Here is a 23419-nt window from a genome sequence, read left to right as displayed (position 1 = left end):
CCTCCTCATAGTGACGGGAAGTTGTTAGTTTAACCTGACAGGAAAGAATTTGGGAAACTTGGCAGCGAGGGGCGAGGAGAGAGAAAAGCTCCCCCTTCCTGCATTAACTGTTAATAGACTGACCATTACCTCTCCCTCTCTCCCTCTCCCTTTCCCTCCCTCTCTCTCTCTCTCTCTCTCTTTTACTTACTCCCTCTTTCCCCCTCTCTCTCTGTCTCATTCAATCTCCTCTCTTTTCTCTTTCTCTTCTCTCTCCTCTGTTGACAAACTTTTGACAAATCTCCTTTTTTGTCTCTTTCTCTCTTTCTATCTTTCTCTCTGTGTCTCTCCATCTCTTTCTCTTTTCTCCTTTCTCTTTTCTCTGTCTCTCTCTCTGTGTGTCAGGCCCCCTCACATATCAAGCTGACATGCAGGTGATTTAGCGCCGTCTGTCCCACCACCCACAACTGCATCCACAATTAAAAACATACAAACATAAATATGAAGCACATGCTGTGAAATACACACACACACACACACACATTCTTGCACAACCTCACACAGACAAACAGAGATGCCTTCACGCAGCATGCACACATCAACAGACACAAACAGCACACACTCACAGACTCGCACACGCACACACACTCACAGACTCTCACACACACACACTTTATTGTGTGGCATATGCTCCTAAGTCTCTCCCTTATAGCCCTCCTGTGTCTGTGAGCTCTGTTGTTCTTTGTGTGGACTGCTGAATGCCGTCTCTGTGTGCTTCATTGCTCATTCCCCCCCACCTCCCCAACCCCCCCCCCAGAAAGCCCCGGTACCTGTATCAGTTACACCTGACTGGGGAGTGAGGGGGTGGGGCTCAGGTTACAGCCCGCACAATCCGGGCGCCCGCCTCGCCAACACAGACATGGCTTCTAGGTACGGGCCTGAGTGGTGTGTGTGTGTGTGTGTGTGTGTGTGTGTGTGTGTGTGTGTGTGTGTGTGTGTGTGTGTGTGTGTGTGTGTGTGTGTGTGTGTGTGTGTGTGTGTGTGTGTGTGTGTGTGTGTGTGTGTGTGTGTGTGTGTGTGTGTGTGTGTGTGTGTGTGTGTGTGTGTGTGTGTGTGTGTGTGTGTGTGTGTGTGTGTGTGTGTGTGTGTGTGTGTGTGTGTGCTGGCATAAGGGAAGTTGTGTAGTGTGTTAGAATGGAGGCGCTATCACAGAGACTGATCTTGAGTTTTTTCGTGTATGTAGCCAAAGCCGCACTGAGGTCGTGCCAGTTGTTGTTCTGTTGGTGAGCTCCGACTCGGAGCGTTGGGCAGAGGCGTTTGGGCCGAGCCGGGAGTGTTGTGGCCTAACGCTGAGGTCCAGTCGGACCTTTTGGGGCCGGAGAGGATGTGGCCGTGTGGGCAGAGATTCCCTCTCTTGTCTGTGTCTGCGAACTGTGCTGATAAGATGTCTGTGGACTGTTTGTGCCAGACCCAAGATCTAATCTCTTCCCTCTTTCTCTCTCTCTCTGTCTGTCTCTCTCTCTCTCTTTTTTCTCTCCATCAGGGGGTAGTGTATGGAAGATGTCCGGACCATTAGATTGGATTCCCTGGGCCAGAAAGCGTCGGGTCCAAGCGCTCTGTGCTCTGGGCGCAGTTCTCCTCTGCTGCCACCAGGGCGGCGCCGACAGCAACAGCAACGGTGAGTGTCCCATCTCGCCTCCTTGGCACTCGGCTCCCCAATACCACCGAGGAAGAAAACGAGGGGATTTTTCAGAGCGAGCTGGAATCGGGAATGGGGGGGGGGTACTGTAGCTCTCGAGGAGGGGAATTCATGAATGGAAAGTGTGATGGAAAAAACAGTCGCCGGGCCCGAGTCTGGATCAGAGAGCCAGGCGGCTGCCCTTAGATGTTGCTGAGCGAAAGCTCAGTTTTTCCCTCTTCCTCTACCCGTGTCTAATGGCTCCAACTTCTCTTGCTCTCCCACTCTTCGTCCCTCTCTATCTCTTCCTCCTCCCTCTCTCTTTTTTGCTCTCCAACTGGCCCTCTCTTTCTGTTCTGTCTGTTCTGTCTTGCTGATCTTTCTTTTTTTCTTGTCCTCTGCTATGACAACCCCAACCATCTGATGCTCTCACATGCGCTGACATTTTCACCACACACACACACACACACTCTCACACACACACACTCTCTCACACACACACACACACACACACACACACACACACACACACACACACACACACACACACACACACACACACACACACACACTCACACACACTCCACGGGCTGCCTTCTCCTCCTCCCCTCCCCTTCTCCCTTCTCTCTCTTGCTCTCTCGCTCTCTCTCAGATGACGTGCCAGTCTTCACCGAGGAGCCCCGGTCTGTGGTGCAGAAGCTGGGGGGCACGGTGACGCTGCGCTGCAGCGCCCTGCCACCCCACGCCAACATCAGCTGGCGCCTCGACGGGCGCGTGCTCTTCGACGACGACTACGCCGAGCTCGGCGTGCTCGCCCAGCCCGGCTCGCTGGTCATCGCGTCGCTCAGCAACCAGACGCTCGGGCGCTACCAGTGTGTGGCGAGCACGGCGATAGGAGCGCGCGCCAGCGTGCCCGCCAACGTCACCGCAGCAAGTGAGTTCTCACACTCACACTCACACTCACACTCACACTCACAAGTCCCTTTCCCACATAACTTCTAGAAGTTACCCGGACATATTTACCCGGATAGAGGCACGACACGACGTTTCCCACATGAGCTTTATGTCCGAGTGAGATACGGGTAATTGTGTTCACACTAGACCCGAGTAGGAGCCGCGAGGGGTGGGGCAATGTCAGCACTTGCAGAGGGAGGGAGATGACGCTAAATAAATGCGTTGTTGTGCTGTGTTGCCTGGATGATGCGAACTTACATCAGATCCAAAACATCGTGAAACAACAGAAGTAGCTGCTAGTTAGCTCGCTAGTCAGCGGGAGCTAGCATAGAGGAAAAAATAGCTAACGCCAGGACCACAGTATAAACAAAGCTCTAATTCAACCCTCTCTGGTATAAACATCCAACACAACAAATTAATAGAAAATAATGACACACCTGGGAAATATATAAACAGCACACAGAGGTCTGAGGCTCCTTCCCAACTCCTACAAAAAGCAACAATGCTAAATAACAGTGACGTTAACTGTTAGCTGTTAATTGCTAACTACTGTAATAAACAGCTAGTTGCAAGCTAATCGACAACACTTCAAGCTATTCACGTTTGCAAGGATAATCCTGCCTGTCCCGCAACAAACACAACAACGTAATTGCAGTTTAAATTTTTATTGTACGTACACAACAAAATGTCACTGTTTTCGGTGTTCTCGTCTGTGTTGTTCATACTCGTAGGGCAATGTTTATCGTTACCATGGCAATTTGTACTTTCTGCCTCGCGCTGCAAGCAGGCTGCAAGGGCGCATTTCTACACGTCATCGTTACGCCCCCCATCTCTACCCAGAACTGTGCCGGCTGCGTTCCCACCTAAGCGCACCCGGGTAACATCTAGAAGTAGTACTAGGGGGCTAGTAGGGTGAGTTCCGGGTAAGAAAATACCCGAATTTTGCGTTCCCACATACAGCCACCCGTTTGATATCCGTTTGACATCCGGATGTCTCGCTCATGTGGGAAAGGGACTACACTCACACTCACACTCACACTCACACTCACACTCACACTCACACAAGTGCCCATATACACATACACTGTAAAGGATATGCAAATACATCAGCTAACTGCCCCTCTTCATTTTCTAAATGAAGCCAAGCTCCGACCTAAACACCAGACAGACTGATATGGCCTACAGTTGGCATTCACATACAGTTACAGAGATGTTTAACATGAGCCTCACATGACAGAGCACATTCAAGCACAAAACCATGTTCTCTCTCTCGCTCTCTCTCTCTCTAACACACACAAGTATATATATGTATGTATATTCTTTGACATGTTTTCACGCAGAGAGCATGGGCTACAGTCCATGTAAGAGGCCTTAACCACATAACCTGCATTTAGAGACAGCCAGAGAAAAAAAACAGGAACAGAGACATCGTAAGCACTGACGTGCTCTGTGTGTGTTTTCATGTGTGTGTGTGTGTGTGTGTTATAATTATAATGGGATATCGTGGTGGTGTGGTAGTCAGTGGTGGTTGAGTGGTAGTGGAAAGTAGCTTATAACTGTGTGTGTGTGTGTGTGTGTGTGTGTGTGTGTGTGTGTGTGTGTGTGTGTGTGTGTGTGTGAGAGTGAGAGAGAGATGGTTGAGTGGCAGTGTATGGCAGGGTGTACTTGTGTGTATTAGTGTGTATGCATTTATGCGGTTGTGTGTATGTAATCATATGTAAATGTTGTGTGAGTATGTTTGTGAGTGAGTATGCTGTAGGTCAGTCACTAGAGGGCCCCAATAGGGGAGTAGCGTAATGTGACGTGTGTGTGTGTGTGTGTGTGTGTGTGTGTGTGTGTGTGTGTGTGTGTGTGTGTGTGTGTGCGAGAGAGAGAGAGAGAGAGAGAGAGAAGGGGGGGGTGTACTTGGGGCCCATCAGAAAAAGACTTCCTCCCTCACCTTCACCACATTCCTCCCGAGACAACACACACACACACACACACACACAGAAAAAGGGGAAAAGGAGGATAAGGGCTGAGCAAATATTCTGTTTTTAATTGAGGAGAGGGAGATTTGTAATGGTCGAGAGATAAGAGATAGTGTGTGTGTGTGTGTGTGTGTGTGTGCGCGTGTGTGTGGAAAGTCCTCTTTGGGAGAGTGGGGGCTAATAAATCAGTCCAGGGAGGGAAAAAAGTTTTTTTTCCTCCATGCTCTCACATTGTTCCCGACCCATTAGATAAAGCGAACAAAAGTGTGTGTGTGTGTGTGTGTGTGTGTGTGTGTAGCGAAGTGAGCGTCTCTGGTTCCTCAGGCCAGTTCAGACAGGATCCACCTACAAGATGAGACGTGATGTCAGAGGCCCCATTTCTATCCCAACCTCAACAACTGAACAACTCTGTCATACACATGCACGGACCTACTTTCTCTTTCTCTCTAACACACACACACACACACACACACACACACACACACACACACACACACACACACACACACAATCAAGCACACTAAAACACTCACACACACACACACACACAAAATCAAGCGCACTCAAACACATACACACACAAACATGCACACAGTGTATTGAGTCTTGTTCACTTACTCCCCCACAAACATTCAAATTCCTTCTGAAAATGTAGCCTTCTTGAAATAGTCTCTCATTGTCTTTGCGACTGTTCTGTCCCTCTCCCTAACCAACCATTTTGTCTCCTTTTTAACCTCCATTCTCTCCTTCTCTCTCACATCAGATGTTAGTGATAAAGTCTCTCCTCCCAAATATATATGGGGGTCGGGGGGGGGGGGGGGGGGGGGGTGTATTTTAAAGGGAGGAGGTCCGGCCCCTCTAGTGGGGTCCCTACTCCACTATTACCCCCCAACCCCCATATACTCCCTCAGCCCCTGTCTAATTTAATAAAGAGGCCTAACGTTAACACCCCCCCTCATAGAGCCCAGCACAGGCCAGAACAGCACCTCTGGGACCTTGTGTGTGTGTGTGTGTATACATGTTCGATTGTGTGTGAGTGTGTGTGTGTGTGTGTGTGAGAGAGGGGGAGAGTGTGTGTGTGTCTCCATATTTCAGCTCTCCTGGCCTCCTCCTCCTGTCCTCTGCCCATTTGTTTTTGTGCTCTTGAGTGCAGGCCCAGGGCCCGGGGCCCTGCATGCTCCACTCTGCTCTGTCTGGCTGTGCTGACGGGGCCAGGTTCTGGAATGTGTGTGTGTGTGTGTGTGTGTGTGTGTGTGTGTGTGTGATCACAGCCCTCTCCCCCCCGGGAGCCTCGGTCTGTTTCTGCATTATTTAAAACTCCCTGCTCGAATTCCTGCTGTAGACATGCAGCCTCCCTTCTCTTTTCTCCTCTCCTCTCTTCTCCTCTCCTCTCCTCTCCCTATTGGCCACAACCCAGCCACACACACACACACACACACCGCAAGGAGTTGTGTCCTTACAGAATGACTTTCTCCACAGATACACACACACACTGACTCAGACACAGAGAGAGAGAGACATGGAAACAAAGGATGTGATTTGTGTGACTGCGGGTTAAGTGCACACATGTGGTTGATGGAGTCCTCACAAGCCACAAGCTTACTCACAGATCACTCATCAGCTTCTTTTTCTCCTTCATCATTACTTTCTCCTCTCCTCTTTCGCTCCCTCACTCTCTCGGTCTCTCCCTCTATCTCTCTCTCGTTCTCTCTGTCTTTCACTCAAGCTCTTTCTCTATGTGTCCCTCTCTCGCAGACTCTCACATTCTCTTATATATGGTCAGAGTCCGCACGCACCCACCCACTGTCTAAATGATACTGTGCAGTCTCCCTAGAATCACCAAATGCACGAACCAAACCACACACTCCCACACACATGCAAACACATACACACAATCTCTCTCTCTCTCTCTCTCTCACACACACACACACACACACACACACACACACACACACACACACACACACACACACACAAAAGAGAGAGAGAGAGAGCGAGAGAGAGAGAGAGAGAGAGACAGAAACAGACACTGGTTGACTCCACAGGCAGGGCCATTAAAATGATGAATGATAAGTAACCCTGAAGCATTTATGAAAGGCTTGCCAAAGCAGCGCTGGAAAAGGGGCTGATCCACTTTATAAATATCATTAATCCCGTCTGATTCTCAGAATCCAGACTCCAACTGGGAGCCTAGGGAGAGAGGGAAAGAGAGAGAGAGAGAGGGATTGAGAGAGAAGAAATTGAACAGACAGAGAGAGGGAGACAGAGAAAATAATACAAGAGAGACAGATAGAAAAGAACCAGGAGAGGGGTAGGAAAAAAGGGAGGCATGCAGAGAAGAAACAGAGACCGACTGATGGATAGAAACAAGACAGGGGAGGGAGGGAGAGAAATAAATGAAGAGATAGAGGCAGCAGAGAGAGAGAGAGAGGACAGAGACACTGAGCAGGACCAGTGAGAGTCGGAGCGGAGCCACATCATTCTATTGAGCTGGGGACAGAAACGGCGTCCATGTTAGTACCCACGCCTGCCTCCCACGTCTTCAGGTCAGGACCCGGAGTCCGGTGTGGAGCTGTGATCTGTGGTCTGTGTGTCTAAACTGTGCTGGTGACATACAGTGTAGTATGCGGGTGGGATGTTCGGGATGTTTACAGACACAAACTATACATACATAAATTCGTACACCTGCTCCAGCTCAACCAGCATATGCTCTGTGTCTTATTCTGTCTCACAGATGCATACGCGCATACATACAGTACGCACACACACACACACACACACACACACACACACACACACTGTATAGTCTCCCCCTACACATATCTTAGCCATGGCACTCCCCCTGTCCTTACTTCTCTCTCACTATCTCATCACTCACTCCCTCTTTCCACCTGACCTCTGTTTGTGCGCGTGTGTGTGTGTGTGTGTGTGTGTGTGTGTGTGTGTGTGTTGGGGGTTATGAGGGATAGGAATTCAAGGAGGACAGCGAGTGGTAGGGAGGATGTGATGAGGAGAGGAGGAGGAGGAGGAGTGGAGAAGTAAAAGGGGATAGAGAAAGATAGAGAGGAGGAGTACATTTCCATGTGTTTCTATATTCTGAGCTTTGGCATCCATCTGCCCTATTAGAGTGTCAGGCCAGTAAAGTGTATTGAATTGAGGTGGAGGATGACCATGGAGGGAGGGAGGGAGGGAGGAAAAGAGGTGAGGGGGTTGAAGGTGTGTAGAGAGGAATGTTGGGGGGTGCAGGCAGGGGGTAGCTGTTAAAGGCCCTCTGATTGATTTAGCAAACGAAGCGTCACACAGCCTCTGGAGCCCCCATCTTTCTGTCTCACACTAAAACCACTCTTCACCCTGACATGTCCTGGGATTCTCATCTCTATTGGAATGTGTGTGAGTGCGTGTGTGTGTGTGTATGTGCATGCATGTACTATCAAAGCCAAGCACTTACCTTCACCCTCACCTCTGTGAACAACAGTCCCTCACATTTTTCTACTTTTGCTCCCACACACACACACACACACACACACACACACACACACACACACAAAACACGTGGGAAGACTTGACGTGCCTGAAAGATTTTCCACTAATTACCCAGAGGATGATTGCCCTTAATATTATGCTCATGACAACCTTTGCGCCCCACCTTCCCGGGGAACTTTCTCTGAAAAGTCGGTTAGCTTCTCACCATTAGCTTCGTTGACACAACAGCAGCCCTATCAGCATGGTCTACACAGCCAAGCTCCAGGAAAAACAGCACAAAAAAAGAAAATCAACGGCACAGTTTCTTCAGAAAACAATGGCTCTAGTTCTGTGTTTGTTAGAGCTGATATCAACAGTTTAGGAGACACTTAATGAAGTTTGGGCTGAAGTGCAAAAAAAAAATACCGTTCGTATTTTTAGTTCCGTTGCCGGTCCAAACGGATGATCGCTCTCAGGCCCACTCTCTCCATCTTTTTTATCAGTTTGTCTTTTTGGTCTTCTCTAGGATCACATGTTGCTCTCTATCCAAACTGTCTTTCTCTCTCTATCTATCTCCCTCTCTGTCTCTTCCTCCACTCCTTCCTCTCTCGTCTCTGTTGTTCCTGTCGCACCACTTAACGGTGGTTGTGCTATATCATTGCAATCCAAATTGATTTTCTTTCCATGAAACCCAAGAGGAAGGTGCCCTTTGACCCTCAGCCTCTGGCCTCATTCCAGGGCGGGGTGGGGTGGGGGGTTCGGGGGGGGGGGGTGGTGAGGGGTGTGGGCAGGGCAGAGGTCAGCCTCTGCAGACTCTGTGTCTCTGGGCTATTGGGCGTCTGCCCAGTCCATCTCCCGCTGAAGAGTCTGTTTCCTAGCAAGCAAACATAAATACCACAATCCGTTCCTGCTGCCACCACCACTGCCGCCACCGCTGCTGCTGCTGCTGCTCAGATCCAAATCATTTTGATCTGTTGGCAGTGGGTTTGCTGCGTGTGTTTAAGCTGGTGTGTGTGTTTGTCTGTGCGAATGTGCGTGTGTGCGAGCGTACACGTGAAGGAATGCTGTTGCATATTAGAGCGATCTGGGGTTTGTCGCTGGTTGTCTTGACGTTGCTCTTACGCTCTCTCACACTTGTATCTTTCTTTCTCTTTGTGTGTGTGTGTGTGTGCGCAGAGCTACGTGACTTTGAGCATGATGACCAGCAGGAGATTGAGGTGGACGAGGGCAACACGGCGGTCATCGAGTGCCACCTGCCCGAGAGTCAGCCCAAAGCCCAGGTGCGCTACAGCGTCAAGCAGGAGTGGCTGGAGGTCTCCAAAGGTAAGAGCCCACAACCCTGCAGTCTATCTCCTTATCTATGTCTCAACACGCCTCTCTCTTTCTCTCCCTCATTAGTTCTGTCCCCCCCCCTCTCTCTCTCTCTCTCTGGCTCTCTCTCTAGCTTTACATTTCCCTATCAGTCTCTCTCCTCTTCATCTCTCTCTCTCTCTGTCTCTTTGTCAGTTTCACTTTCTCTTGGTTTTGTTTGTTTCTACTCTTCTTCCCATAATCTCTCATTTTGTATCTCCTTCTGGTTTATGTTTGGGTCTATTCCAATCCCTCCATCTCCTGTCCCTCTCTCTCTCCTCCTCCTCCTCTCTTTGCTTGCTTCTCTTCCTGCTATTTTGTTCCTCTGCTTTAACAATTCTTTCCCTCATTTCCCTCTCTGTAAGTAAAGAGTCCTATCTCTCTCTCTTTCTTTCTCTTTCTCTCTTTCTCTCTCTCTCTCTCTGTCATTCCTCTCTGTTGCCCACTCCTCCTGGCCTCCCTGTCATCTTGGTGCCAGGGTCCTGGAATTCCTAATCATGTTTTATCTGTGCCATCATAACTGTACAGATAAGCCAGTTATCTGGGGAATGTTGAAACATGGGAATACTTTTGTTTATTTTCTTCCCTAATTTATTTCTGTCATCTTTTTTTCCTCTCTCTCTCTCTTTAAATCCTCCTCTTGTGCGAGCTGTGCTGGTATGCAGTAGCCTGGCAGCTGTTGCTTCTCTTGCTGTAAGCAAGTCGCTCCATAGACGTGTGTCTGGTCTTGCTCAGACTCGAGAGTGCCCCCTGGTGGTGGCTTGTAATTCTGCCCTAAGAGCTGCTGAGAACCAAGTTGTTTGCTCCCTCCCTCTGCCAGGCTTTTAAGAGCAATAGTGCATTTTTACATGTTTTTTTCTTTTCTTTTCTTGCTTAAACTGGAGATGGAAAGTCTTGTTGGGTTTATGGAGTCCACCATCTGAATCTGCTCATTAGCTGAAAACAGATGTCGGTGATGAGTGAAATCGACGCGTTTATTGCATCACTGGGGCAAATTATGGCAGGACTAGCGTTGTGATTCTGGAATTTTCCACCCTTTGGATGCAGTACAGCATATTAAATTACATCATGTCATTATTAAACCCCTTGATAAGTCTAGAAGTGTGAAGGGCTTACATGTGAAGTGGTTCCAGCATCAAAATCACACATTATGCGTGGTGGTAATTGCAACCAAAAACCAGACGCCAGTTTTGTATTTGGTCTCACCGTTGCTCTGTATCTCTCTCTTGTCTGCCCCTGTAGGGAACTACCTGATCATGCCATCGGGGAATCTGCAGATAGCCAATGCTACACAGGACGATGAGGGACCGTACAAGTGTGCAGCCTACAACCCAGTCACCCAAGAGGTGAAAACCTCCACCTCGGCTGATCGACTGCGCATTCGCCGTAAGTGAATCACACCCCGTTTATTGAATCTGCAGGATGTTCTTTCCTATCCACAATGTCAATGTACTAGTGAACAATGACTGTCAAGAAGTCCTCTAATAAAGCATAACTTCCAGTAATTGTGAAGGGAGCTATGTGATGTGCTTTTTAATGTGTTCTCGGCCATTGACAAAAAAAAACCCTACGTTTCCCATGCTCCCTCTTCCAGGCTCCACCTCTGAGAAGGCGCGCATCATCTACCCGCCCGGCCCCACGCGCTCCATCATGGTGACCAAAGGCCAGCGGCTGGTGCTGGAGTGCGTGGCCAGTGGCATCCCCACGCCCCAGGTCACCTGGGCCAAGGACGGACAGGACCTGCGCCACCACAACAACACGCGCTTCCTCCTCAGCAACCTGCTCATCGACACGACGACCGAGAGCGACTCGGGCACCTACGTGTGCCACGCCGACAACGGCGTCGGCGAGGACAGCGCCGTCACGGTCAAGTACGAGGTGCAGGTGTTCGGTGAGTACAGAAGCCTGGAAGGGCCTTTTTTTGGTGCGTGGGAGATGAGTCTTGAAATGGCAAGACTGCTCTAAAATCAGTGCAGCTACAAGCCGCATTGGTAAAATGTAGTTCCATTGCTGATATTTAGCAAATATAGTTATCTTGCTGATACTGTATTTGGTGACCAAAGAAGCCTGGATGGCTGAAATCCAAAGAGTTCTTATCCTGAAACGCCAGTCTCAGAGACCCAGTGGCGGGATTCAATGAATCTCTCAGGCAGACATAAAAGCGTGCCGTGTCTGTTCATGAAGTCGTAAGGCTGCTAGCTGACAGCGGACCAAGCCGACCACAAGGTTACGCAAGAGAGGCTTCGTCTTCCACCAACTGAGTTTGGCAACGCAGCGAGCCTTTTAAAGACAGGGTAAAGCTACGCAGTCAGTATGTCTGGCGTCACCCCGCTTTCCCACTATATGCGGCTCGGCCAGTGACATCAGTAGACAGGAAAGTCCACGGTATGGATTAGTTTACAGTGAGAGCGTGTGTGTGTGCGCGTTTGGTTTGTAAGAGACATTAGCGTGTGTGTGTGTTTGTGAGAGACAATAGTATGTGAGTATGTATGTGTGTATGTATGTACGAAAGACGTGTTTGTGTGTAAGAGACAGAAGGTGAGTGAGTTAATACAAAAGAGTATGTCGGTGAAAGAGACATTGTGTGCATTAGAGGGAGAGGGAAAGAGGCTGAGCGTGTCAGTGAAGTCAGTGAAACCGAGTAAGAGTGTGTGTGTGTGTGTGTGTGTGTGTGTGTGTGTGTGTGTGTGAGGAACATGAAATGGCTGGGGCCCTGATTGCGCCGGAGTTGTTTTTGTGGGCGCGTCTCCCGGCAGCGCGGCCTAATTAGGCCCAGACGTTCTCCGCTGCTCTTAACGAGCTCGCCTCCCTCCGTCTCATTCACGGGCAGCCAACCATCAAGTGCTGCGGCAATGCTCTGCAGCCTTCTGTCTCTCTCTCTCTCACACACACACACACACACACACACACACACACATACACACACACACACACACACACGGTCTCCCTCACACACACATGCGCACAGGATGAGACACATACTTGCATTAGCACAGGCATCAGTCTGGAGTGCAAGCACCTCCCCTCCACACGTGTGCATGCGCATAAAGGCCCTCACTCAGTCTCTGTCTTGCACAAACGGTAGTCCGTAAACACTGATTACACACGCTGAGTGACAGTTGGACGTATGTCTATTAGCACATGCATACGTATTAACAAGTACTCAGCCCTCCACGAACCACCCCCCCCACCACCACCACCATACACTCACACACACACACACACACACTCACACATACCTCTACACTGAATGCAACACATGGCGGTTAACGGGCTCCTACTCTTTATTATTCACACTATCACGAACACACACACACACACACACACACACACACACACACACACACACACACACACACACACACACACACACACACAGCCCATGGTAGTGAAATGGGGTTGATGCCTTGCGAGTCTAACGTTGTTGTGTTTCTCTCCCTCTCTCTCCCTCAGAGCCCCCTCAGGTGCTGGTGGAGCTGCAGCAGCCGGAGGCGGTGTGGGGCGACACGGTGAAATTCGTGTGCCAGGTGCAGGGCAAGCCCGCGCCCAGCGTGGTGTGGCTGCACAACGCCCGCCCGCTCGCGCCGTCGCCGCGCCACCGCCTGGGCCAGCGCGCCCTCCGCGTCATCACCGTGGGGCCGCAGGACGACGGCGTCTACCAGTGCCTCGCCGAGAACGGCGTGGGCAGCTCGCAGGCCGCCGCACGACTCCTCACCCTGCCAACCGGTGCGTTGCCCTCGATACACAACAGTGGCGTGTGTGTGTGTGTGTGTGTGTATGTAATGTGTGCACAATGTGTCCTGTGTTGCATAGTAGCCTAGTGTGTTAGTGTTTTAATCAGTGCTGGAAGACCTAGTCAGTAGTGTCAACTCAAATAAAATTGTGTGTGTGTGGTTTGGAGGGTGAACAGGATAGGTTCCAAGTGTTTTCACTGCGCTGGGGGAATTTTATTCTTTGGGGGTGGGGGTGGGGGTGGGGGGGTGTTGGGACTGGTTCAGGTTGAGCCTGTTGGCTCTAATGAGCGGGTGGGGCCTCCAGTAGAATAACACAGCGATGATGAGAGCAGGGCTGCTGGAGTTGATGCAGAGCGATCATCCGTGAAGCTGCGTGTTGAAGTCGGGATGTTTTTATTACTCGGGGAGTTATTGATTGCTGAGCATGACTTTGTTTTTTCCATTCGAAAAAAAATGCACGGAGATGCTTGCGAGAATTTGATGAGGATGCATATTCGAACATGTCTGAACGCAGACTACAGCAAGGCATTTTCCTCTCTCCAGTCCCTTCTGCGGCTTTTAAGGGACCCACATTTCCTGTCTTGATCTCACTCTCTCTTTCTTTCTCTTTCTCTCTCTCTCCTCTCTCTCTCTTTCTCACTCTCACTCACTCACAACTTCTCTGTCACTGACTTCTCCCTCTTTTCTTCCCTCTTCTCTTTCTTTGCCAGAGTCTTGCCAAAGTGTAAAGAACAATAAAGCAGTACATTCATTTGCCATATACCCCCCCCCCCCCCCCCCCACTCCCTCTCTAACATCTCTCTATCTCTCTAACACCCCCAGGTTCTCCCTCTCGAGGCTCCAAACTGCCCCAGCTGCCGCCCCTGAGTCCAGATAAGGTCCTGCGCGAGCAGCTGCCCCCTGTGAGGCCCCCCAGGCCGCCGCCGGTGGACTGCTCGGAGCTCCGGGGTCTGGTGACGCCCGCCGAGGCGCCCATCATCCTCAGCCAGCCGCGCACCGCCAAGGCCGACTTCTACGAGCTCACCTGGAAGCCGCGCCGTGACGGTGGCTCGCCCGTGATCGAGTACATCGTCAAATACAGAAAGGTACACACACACACACACACACACACACACTTACTATACACACAAAAAAAACCCATCCAGGATGTTACTAGGATGGTATTGAAATCTTAACTGAAATTTCACCATTTCATCAGAAGGTTGAAACGGAGCATAAATCAGAAATTCTGTAGATTTTTACTTTTTTTTTTTTTTTATTTAACCATGCTCTGGGATTTTCCAGATCCCATCACATTTATGACCAGAACACATATTCACGTACATGCACATGTTACATCACGGACACAAACCGACACAAATCAAAAACACCGTACAGACACACTATACCTACCGACATATTTTGTGTTCAACATTGACACTATTTTTCACTCACACGGTAGGCAGGAATACTTTCAGGCAATCTTGCAAATCATGTCTGTGTCGTGTAAACAAAAATCAGTCAGAAAGTCTTTGAAAACCACACAACTCGCTCCAAACCTTGACTGTTGTCTGGCTGATGAAGGGGAGTTGTGTCCAACTGCTGTGTTCATAATAAGCAGCAGCATAAATAAGCCTGTCTGCCTGTTTGAGGTTGTGTGTGTGTGTTTGTAAAATTGATTTCCCTCTCTCTCTCTCTCTCTCTCTCTCTCTGTCTCTGTCTCTGTCTCTGTCTCTGTCTCTGTCTCTCTCTCTCTCTCTCTGTGTGTGTGTGTGTGTGTGTGTGTGTGTGTGTGTGTGTGTGTGTGGCAGGCGGGCGACTCCCTGGGAGAGTGGACCACCCGCAGTATCTCTGGCTCCATGCACAAGCTGACCCTGCCCAGGCTGCAGCCGGCCAGCCTCTACGAGGTGGAGATGTCCGCCAAGAACTGCGCCGGCGTTGGGCAGCCCGCCATGATGACCTTTAGAACGGGAAAAGGTGACCGTCCCATACTTTGTTTCAGTGGGTATCTTTGTATGTAGGCCTCTGTCTGTCTGTGTGTGTGTGTGTGTGTGTGTAGACTGTACTAGTGCAGTGCCCATTCAAAGAATGTACTCGTACCTGTCCCCGTAACCTATAGCCTAATTGCATGCTTGCAGGTAGGCCTGCTTTAAAAATAGGATGATGAGGGACACTATTCCAGCTAAGCATTTAATAATGAAGGTTGAATATTGTTATATAATATTATAATAAATGTGCTGTAAGCAGAATTTAAGCATGGCTGAATTTGACAATTTGTACAGTTCAAAGTGACCCAAAACTGTTTTGAGTTAAGGCAAAGAAAAGACAAAACACTGTTTTGTGGAATGATTCATGGTCATATGAAATGAACAATGGTGTGACTTTCCCAAAAACCGTCTGTGGTATAAGTGACGTCACACTTTGCCACTCTGTGTCTAGTTGGAGTGGCCAAAGTAGGATGCTTTTCATGTGTGGCACTCTTAGATTCGGGACCTCACAGTTGGAATTGTTGCATGTTTCGATTCGGACCGTGCTGTTGGAATTGTCTGTTTATTCAAAGTTCAAAGACAGTGAAAAGTAGACAGTGGCACTGTAACGGATAACTTTTACGTCGTTTTGAGCCACTGCATACCATGTTGCAAAATTTGCGGAATTATTTCATGCAAGCATCCAGAAGTGGTCTTTATATTGTCGAGGTTATGATAGTGATAATTATCTAAACATCTTATTTAGACTTTTGTACACAGCAGTGTGTGAACTTTGATTATCTAACTGTTCTTTTCTGCCTCTAGTACGTAAACTGAAAGATGATGATGAACGGACTCCCCGTGTGCCTTCTACACGCCTCTCCCGTAAGTATATGATTGTCCTGGACTGGTACAATGTCACGCACTGTAACAATCCTAATCAAATCAACGTCTCTGCAACTAACCTAATCAAATAATTTAGCAAATAATTGAACAACTAAAACTAACGTTTTCTCCCATGAACCATTGTAGTTACTACTTCTAACAGACTTGTTTTCTCTCTTTCAATCTCCTTGTTGCTCTTAACACAAAGGCTGATCCTGCAGTAAGTGCGTTGGTGTGCATGCTTGTTTGTGCTTGCGCTAGTGATGCCCCAGTAGACGTTCTAATCTCCGTGGAATTCTCCGCGTTCCCCGATCGCGTCTCACGCCTTGTCCTTCCTCCATCCCCCCCAAAAAAGCTCCGGAAGCCCCGGACCGGCCCACCGTCTCCACGGCCACCGAGACGTCGGCGTACGTGACGTGGATCCCCCGCGGCAACAGGGGCTTCCCCATCCAGTCGTTCCGGGTGGAGTACAAGCGGCTGCGCAAGGGCGGCGACAACGAGTGGGACGTGGCGGTGGAGAACATCCCGCCCCAGCGCCTCTCCGTGGAGGTCACCAACCTGGAGAAAGGTGAGCGGCGCGCCCACACATCCCAAACAACACCAGCGTATCCTCAATGTAGGCCCCATCAGGACCATTAGGACCATAGCAACTTATGGCGACGACAGCTGTAAATATTGAGCATGTCTCTGTGGTAGTCTCTAAACTGGGGAATGATGAACGTTGCCCTCAGTAACATTTGACTTGAGGTCCTCATCAACTACACTATGTTGATTGATTTAACAGCAGCAATATCAATGATGGTAATAAAGAGAGGGAGGCATACCCATCCGTCTTGTGGGTTTCCCCATTTGTTGGAATAATAGAAGAAAAATGATAACAGCTCTGTAATTATCAGAGGTGTAAAAGTCCAACTTCAGAAAGCAAAAGGCCTAGTGATTAGGGAAATCACCTGTGTTCAGTGGTAGATTGGTACATTGCGGGATATTTTGACATCTCTGGTAATTATTGTTATTTTTGAAGCTGAACCTTGCTGCTGCATTTGAAAGGAGTCGTGGCACAGTAGTCACTACAAATGAAAGTGCAGATTACCTCAGGGTAAATCCATCCTGTCCTGATCTATACCACAAGCTTACCACAACAGTCAAAGTACTGATGTAACGTTTACGCATACACGGGCCGTTGGTGTAAGCACAGCTTTGTCTGTAGGCCATATCAACTCGTATCACCCAACCTTACATGCTGTGCTGAAGGTGCTCGTCTGGAAGACTCCCAAAACTACACAGCTTTAGAGCACAGACCTGTGTTAGACCGCAAGCAAAATTAACCCTGTAATCAGGGCCACAGTCGCTAGGCAAGACTGGCACAAACACACACACACACACACACACACACAGACACACACACATTACTCACATCACGCACCACTAGCTCAGCTTACAATGTTAAAATTCAGCTGAATTCACACACACACACACACACACACACACACACACACACACACACACACCGAAACACACCCTCTAAATGTCTTCTATAACCTATGTTCTCTTCCGCAGGAACCTCCTACAAGTTCCGTGTTCTAGCGGTGAATGTTCTAGGGGCGAGCCCCCCTAGTTCTCCTTCCAAGCCTTACACCGTGGTGGGCAGTGGCAAGCCCTCCAACCCACGCCCAGTGGATGGGCCCTACATCACGTACAACGAGGCCATCAATGAGACCACCATTATCCTCAAGTGGACGGTGAGGGAAAATAACACATTCCGTGCGTGTGTTTGTGTTTGTGTTTTGTGTGGTCCAGCATACACAGACATGTGTAAGAGAGTCAGGGTTGGAGGAAGTTGTGTTCAATTATAATACATTCCAAATGGATAATAGCCGTAAAGTTCTGATGATCACATCGTGTGAGAATGCCAGAAGTGACTGTGGTTTTCCCGTCTCGTCTCGCTACAGTACGCGCCAGTGAACAACACGCCCATTTATGGCTTCTACATCTACTACCGGCCCACCGACAGCGACAACGACAGTGACTACAAGAGAGATGTGGTGGAGGGTGAGTTTCTAGACTATTATGTAGTCCATACAGGTACACTCTATGGGCAATATCACAAAGGGGAAGCTGGAAGGTAGCTCTGTGTTTTGCTGTGAAGAACATGCTTTGTAGTTCATGCTGATTAGAAGATGCCCTTTCATGAAATTTCGCAGTTCAGCGAAAGTAGCTGTTCAGGAAAGTGCTATTGTGGATGCATAACTTGGCCTACCATGCTTTGTCCTGAATAATTGTTGATTAACAAATGTAATGTTTGATGTTGATTTGTGTGTGCAGGCGACCGCTACTGGCATTCCATCACGGACCTGCAGCCAGAGACGGCCTACGACATCAAGATGCAGTGCTACAACGAGGGGGGAGAGAGCGAGTTTGGGAACGTGGTCATCCTGGAGACGAAAGGTACGGCAGGCTCCTCTCCAGACCTCACACAGTCACATTCCGCCCTGCACTGCACTGAAAACACAAAGGAAGGTCAAACATCACATGGCATGGCAAGGCACAAGCAACACAGGCATATTGTGGGAGAACGTAGGTATTCTGGCATTTGAGCCAGAGCCATTAAGCTTCACAAACTAGGCCTTATTAACCTGGGCTGAGGAGGAGGGTGTTGCAGTGTGTTAAAACCACAGTTATTCATGCTTGGAATTGTGGGCTTTTTGGAAAATATGTAGCCATAATTTAAATGTCAAGTTAACACCACAGTCACGCATTGAGAGACAAAGTGCACACACACACATACACACACACTTAGCCACACAACTGTCAAAATATGGTTTTAAACAAGACTGTAGTAGCACTGAGCAAACAAGCACCCACACACACACACATTTGCAGCTAACAGTCATCGAGAGTAAGAAAACCTCAAAAGCATGACCACACCTTCCTCTCTCCTCTTCCTCCTCAGCTCGTCCTCACCAGCAAAGTCCTCCTCCCGAGACGGCCTCCCACAGACCGGAACATGCCGGTGGTCCGGTGCCGCGCCCTGGTGACCTGCCCTACCTGATCGTGGGCGTGGTGCTGCTGGGAGCCCTGGGCATCGTCATCGTGGCCTTTATCCCCTTCTTCCTCTGGAGGGCGCTAACCAAACAGAGTGAGTTTCTCCAAGAAATGACCAAGAAACCTGTCAGACAAAAAACTGGAGCTTTGATTCTTCCTCTTGCTTTGAGAATAGCAATATTTAGTAACCAATTTTAGTTACTGTACCAATAGTTCAAGTAGTAGATACTGCAACTATTGTGCCCCTTATTTTTGCTACTTAATAGGCAGAATGAAGTAGGATTGTGTTTAAAGCGTAAACGAGTTCTAACAGTTCAATTTCCTCTCTGTCGTAGAGCAAGCCACAGACCTGTGCTTTCCGACGGTGACGCCTCCCGTGTCCTCGTGCCAGTACACCATGGTGCCTCTACAGGGCATGGCACTGATGGGGCACTGCCCTCTGGACCCCCACTTGGCTCCCGCTCATACAATCTACCCCAACGGAGAATACATCCCCAACGGCAAAGTGCCCACCCACACCTTACCAGGAATGCACCAGGTGAGTTTGAGCAGAAGGACTGGTTAGAGCCTGCAAAAACATCTTCTTAACTACTCACTCACTCCTCTTGTTCCATGTAGAACTTTAGGTAACGCCATTTTAGCTTCAGGAAAGCTTGTTTATGAACTCTGTGGTTATCTCAGACATTGAGATGCTGATTATTCATGTTTATGTTACAGGAGGAGGGTGATTGCGAGATGGAATGTGACACGCTGCTTCCCCAGTCGTTACCCAATGGACATGCACCTGTTTATCACTATGCCAACGGGTATGTACACCTGCTGTCTGGTTTACTCTGTCATGCTGCCCTAAAGGTCTGGGATCACTGGCTTATATGTCAGTTCATAGACACCTAGCGTTTGGCAATATGCAATAATACTGAGAATAGAAGCATGTTTACTCCTATGTCGTTTCTGATGAATATGTGACATCCATACGTGTATGTTGTCATGATCTAAAATTAGGAGACAGATAAGTGAACTCCCAGCTGCTATCGGTAGATTGCAAATCTGGAGAGTGAGATATAAGTATCAACTATCAACTGTTGATATTGACTCATTCCTTTACGCAGTGTAGGGATTGTCTTCTGTTTATAAAACATGGCTCTTGACAATGTTTGGATGCTGTGTTGGTATTTCATCTGTATTGTAAAGATAAAATAAGGTTTGTGTGTGTGGCCCTGTCTTCTGTCCCCTTGATATTTACTCATTCCTCGGCACACTGTGCGCTGAGCTCTTGACATTATTTGGAAACAGTGCAGGTATTTTAGTCTGTATTTACAGTAATCAAATAAAGCAATGTAACGTGTGTGTGTGTGTGTGTGTGTGTGTGTGTGTGTGTGTGTTATTCCCCAGTGGCCCTGTTCACCATGAGGAGGAGGAGGAGGATGAATGCTGTGTGCCTGACGACTCCACTCTGGAGCTCCTCCAGCCCCCTCGGCCCCTGAGCTCCCAGCAGTCCCTGGAGCTGCAGCAGAGCCCCAGCGAGGCCACCACCCTGGAGGACGAGATCCTGGCAGGTACAGTACGACCGGTCATGACCATGAACCAGCGTAAGGGCTGGCTGGGACTCTACACGTGTCTGAGTGGTTGTAGAGGATGGTAGAATGTCATGCTGTCATGAGATGGTGCTGAAAGACGGTCACTTTTGAGCTATTATGGGAGTGAGCCATTTTAACGTTTCGTTTGAGTAGTAATTCAGATTGTAGTAATTTTGTATTGTGTAAAAGAAAAAGATCATATTAATATTTACCAAAAACCAAAAATCTAATCATTATCAAACTCGTATTTAAACATTATCTTTCTTATGTCCATGCAGACCTGACAAGCTGTACTCTATCAATTCCAGTGGAGGAGACCAACACTACAATGCCTTTTGAAGATGAATTATTGCCGGACATGAACACCAGGCACAGTCTACAACAGCCAGACGAAAAAGGGACACGGAACACAGCGGATGGCTAAAACACTGTTAACACAAAACATAAAGAGAAAAGAGTATTTATTTTTATATAAGAGATGTATTTATATATTTATATGTTTGTAAATAGGACTGCGATTTTATGATGTATAGGTGGATTGTGTTTATATCATATATGTGTGTTATCACTCTTGGTCAACAAAGCCACCAGGACAAAGGGACTGACGGTAATCATGCCTGATAAGTAATCATATCTGCCTTAAAAACAAGATGAAATGTGCAAGCATTGTAGCATCTTATCATAACTATTCCTCCATGTTACATGCTATGTTATCTATGCTACATGGAGTGGCCAGTTTGTGTTCTCATTTTAGAAGCAGTTTTACAAAAGCTATTGGCTGGTTTTTTTTATTGCTGATCTTAAACAACATTCCACAGTTTTCTCTTATACTTTGGGTTGTTGCAACAGTGCAGTCTCTGTTTTACAAAATGGTGGCTTGTGCTGTTGGTGTTCTAGAGATATTATTTTATTTCTTACACAATATAAACAAACACGGAACAAAGGCTCTCTGTTTTTAGTTGATCGGCAGGCATGCATTATCAAGCTGTACCCAGTCTATATACACTTAGATCTATTATGCTGGATGAAGAGTTGGAATGGTCACCTCTGTAAATTGTGGAATGTACATTTGATAAGCAGCTAAGAAAGAGGTCATTCTGAAAAAAAAAACCTTGTACTGTGGTTCACAAGAGCACGTCTCCGTATCCCTCATCTTAAATGCCAGCCTGTGTTTGAAGTTGTGATATCTCACAAAGGTCAATTGTCCAGTGAATGTAAATGTACTCATTTCAGCGGTCAGGGCATTTTTATCTGTTAACTCAAGTGCACTGGAAGTCTTACTGAAATAGCTTCAGTTGTAAGAGGGTTGCTTGTCAATAATCTTGGCGGTGATCTCCTGCTCTAGCAGTGATGTCGAAATCATTTCCAGCTGAGCATCACAAAGCTCCTTCGATACGATCCTGTTTAAAAAAGACTCAACCACGGAGTTACAGAGGAACTCCAGTTATGAATGTTCCCTCTGTGCAGTTGCATCACGGCTGGCATCATGCTTAATGCTACTGTGTGTTCTGGAGCTGTGCATAGACATTAATACAACATATTATGTATTTTCACCATTAACAATCTATTAACAAATGTATGCAATGTACAAGCATTCTGCCTTTTAGTAGTGTAGAGTATGAAAAAAGAGAATATATTGTAGCTATTTATTTATTTTTCTTTAGCTGCCTGAAATATCACTGAATGGGAATCTGTCTGGAAACAAAACTTACCTACCTTTGAATAAGCTCATCTTAGGGATGGAGGTCAAGTTCACCGTTCTGCTGGACACCACCGCATTGTTTCACTAGAGACTGATTTGTTTTTCGGACAACACAACTTGCGCATCAGTATTAGTCTTCTCTAAAGGCAGTGCCCAGATGGCTTCTGACTGTGGAATGAAAGCCGTCCTAATCCGGGGGCCGATCCGTTCTAGGGTCCACACTCTTTATCGGAAGGGCAACTAGGCTTCATATGAAGGAGAGCCTGAAAACTATAACCCATTTTTTTTGTAGTGAACCAGTTGTTACACAGGCACTATTGAGCACTATTGCATGTAAATAAAGCTGAAGAAAAAACTCATTGCTTTGTGTTTGTGAGTGTGTGTGTGTGTCATTCATTACATTAACGTGCCACGAATGAAAGCACGTAAAAAGAAAGAAAGCATAAAGGTCAAATAATAACAGCTGTGCAGCAGACAGCGCCTCAGAAATATGTCAGTCATAAGACCAGTAATTGATGAAAGATGCTGCAAGATGTCCCACTGTGCTTATGAAATAGTCACGGTGGGATGATCCTAATACAAAACATTCTTCAAGGGAATGCAGCTAAATTATTTACTTATATAAAACAGCAGGCTGAACTAGATTTGATAGATAACCCATAACAAAAACCACAATGGTTTATGAAAGTGTTGTGTTGAATTATTTTGCATTCTTTTCTAACTGCATATAACATTCAATCCCTTGGGAGGTTTATTCACATTATTAACATAAAATCCTAATTCAATTTAGACAAATTCAATTTCAAGATTCCCAATTAAGAGGTTCTCACAATTATTACAAGGCTTTAAGTTCTCACACAAAGTGCCAGAATCAATTTAACAGTGTACAAATGAAGTTTTAAACTTATAAGGAAAAGCACCTCTACACATTAAAATAATTTCTGGCACAGTAATTTTGGCCTTATTTGAATCTAGAGGTTCTAAATTTGTATTGAGACAGCTAAAGGTTATGCAAAACATTTTTTTCCAGTGCATTCCTTCGTAAATGCTAAATTATCTATCTACATTTAGAGGGTCAAATACCAAATGACTTATAGGGTTATATGAATTCATAAGAGGTTGGTGAAAAAATATCTCAAAGTA

General features: G+C 47.6%; 1 protein-coding gene across 1 annotated transcript in view; it reads left to right on the top strand.

Moving 5' to 3' along the window:
- Nucleotides 1-22635, top strand: part of boc (BOC cell adhesion associated, oncogene regulated) — a 34591-nt gene extending 11956 nt beyond the window's left edge. Inside the window, exons 2-19 of the mRNA XM_062521090.1 lie at nt 1523-1657; nt 2310-2591; nt 9217-9363; nt 10633-10776; nt 10985-11281; nt 12844-13116; nt 13947-14209; nt 14915-15080; nt 15896-15955; nt 16311-16523; nt 17513-17694; nt 17905-18004; nt 18278-18400; nt 18906-19091; nt 19333-19535; nt 19715-19803; nt 20390-20553; nt 20853-22635. Of these exons, the coding sequence (XP_062377074.1) occupies nt 1540-1657; nt 2310-2591; nt 9217-9363; nt 10633-10776; nt 10985-11281; nt 12844-13116; nt 13947-14209; nt 14915-15080; nt 15896-15955; nt 16311-16523; nt 17513-17694; nt 17905-18004; nt 18278-18400; nt 18906-19091; nt 19333-19535; nt 19715-19803; nt 20390-20553; nt 20853-20998 (3156 nt within the window). The 5' untranslated portion in view covers nt 1523-1539 and the 3' untranslated portion in view covers nt 20999-22635. The remainder of the gene's footprint in view (nt 1-1522; nt 1658-2309; nt 2592-9216; nt 9364-10632; nt 10777-10984; nt 11282-12843; nt 13117-13946; nt 14210-14914; nt 15081-15895; nt 15956-16310; nt 16524-17512; nt 17695-17904; nt 18005-18277; nt 18401-18905; nt 19092-19332; nt 19536-19714; nt 19804-20389; nt 20554-20852) is intronic.
- The last annotated feature ends 784 nt before the right edge of the window (nt 22636-23419 follow it).

Source organism: Sardina pilchardus, chromosome 19, assembly GCF_963854185.1.
Source record: "Sardina pilchardus chromosome 19, fSarPil1.1, whole genome shotgun sequence".
Lineage (NCBI taxonomy): Eukaryota > Metazoa > Chordata > Actinopteri > Clupeiformes > Clupeidae > Sardina > Sardina pilchardus.
The sequence above is the reverse complement of the archived record's forward strand: the minus strand, read 5'-3'. Positions and strand labels throughout refer to the sequence as shown.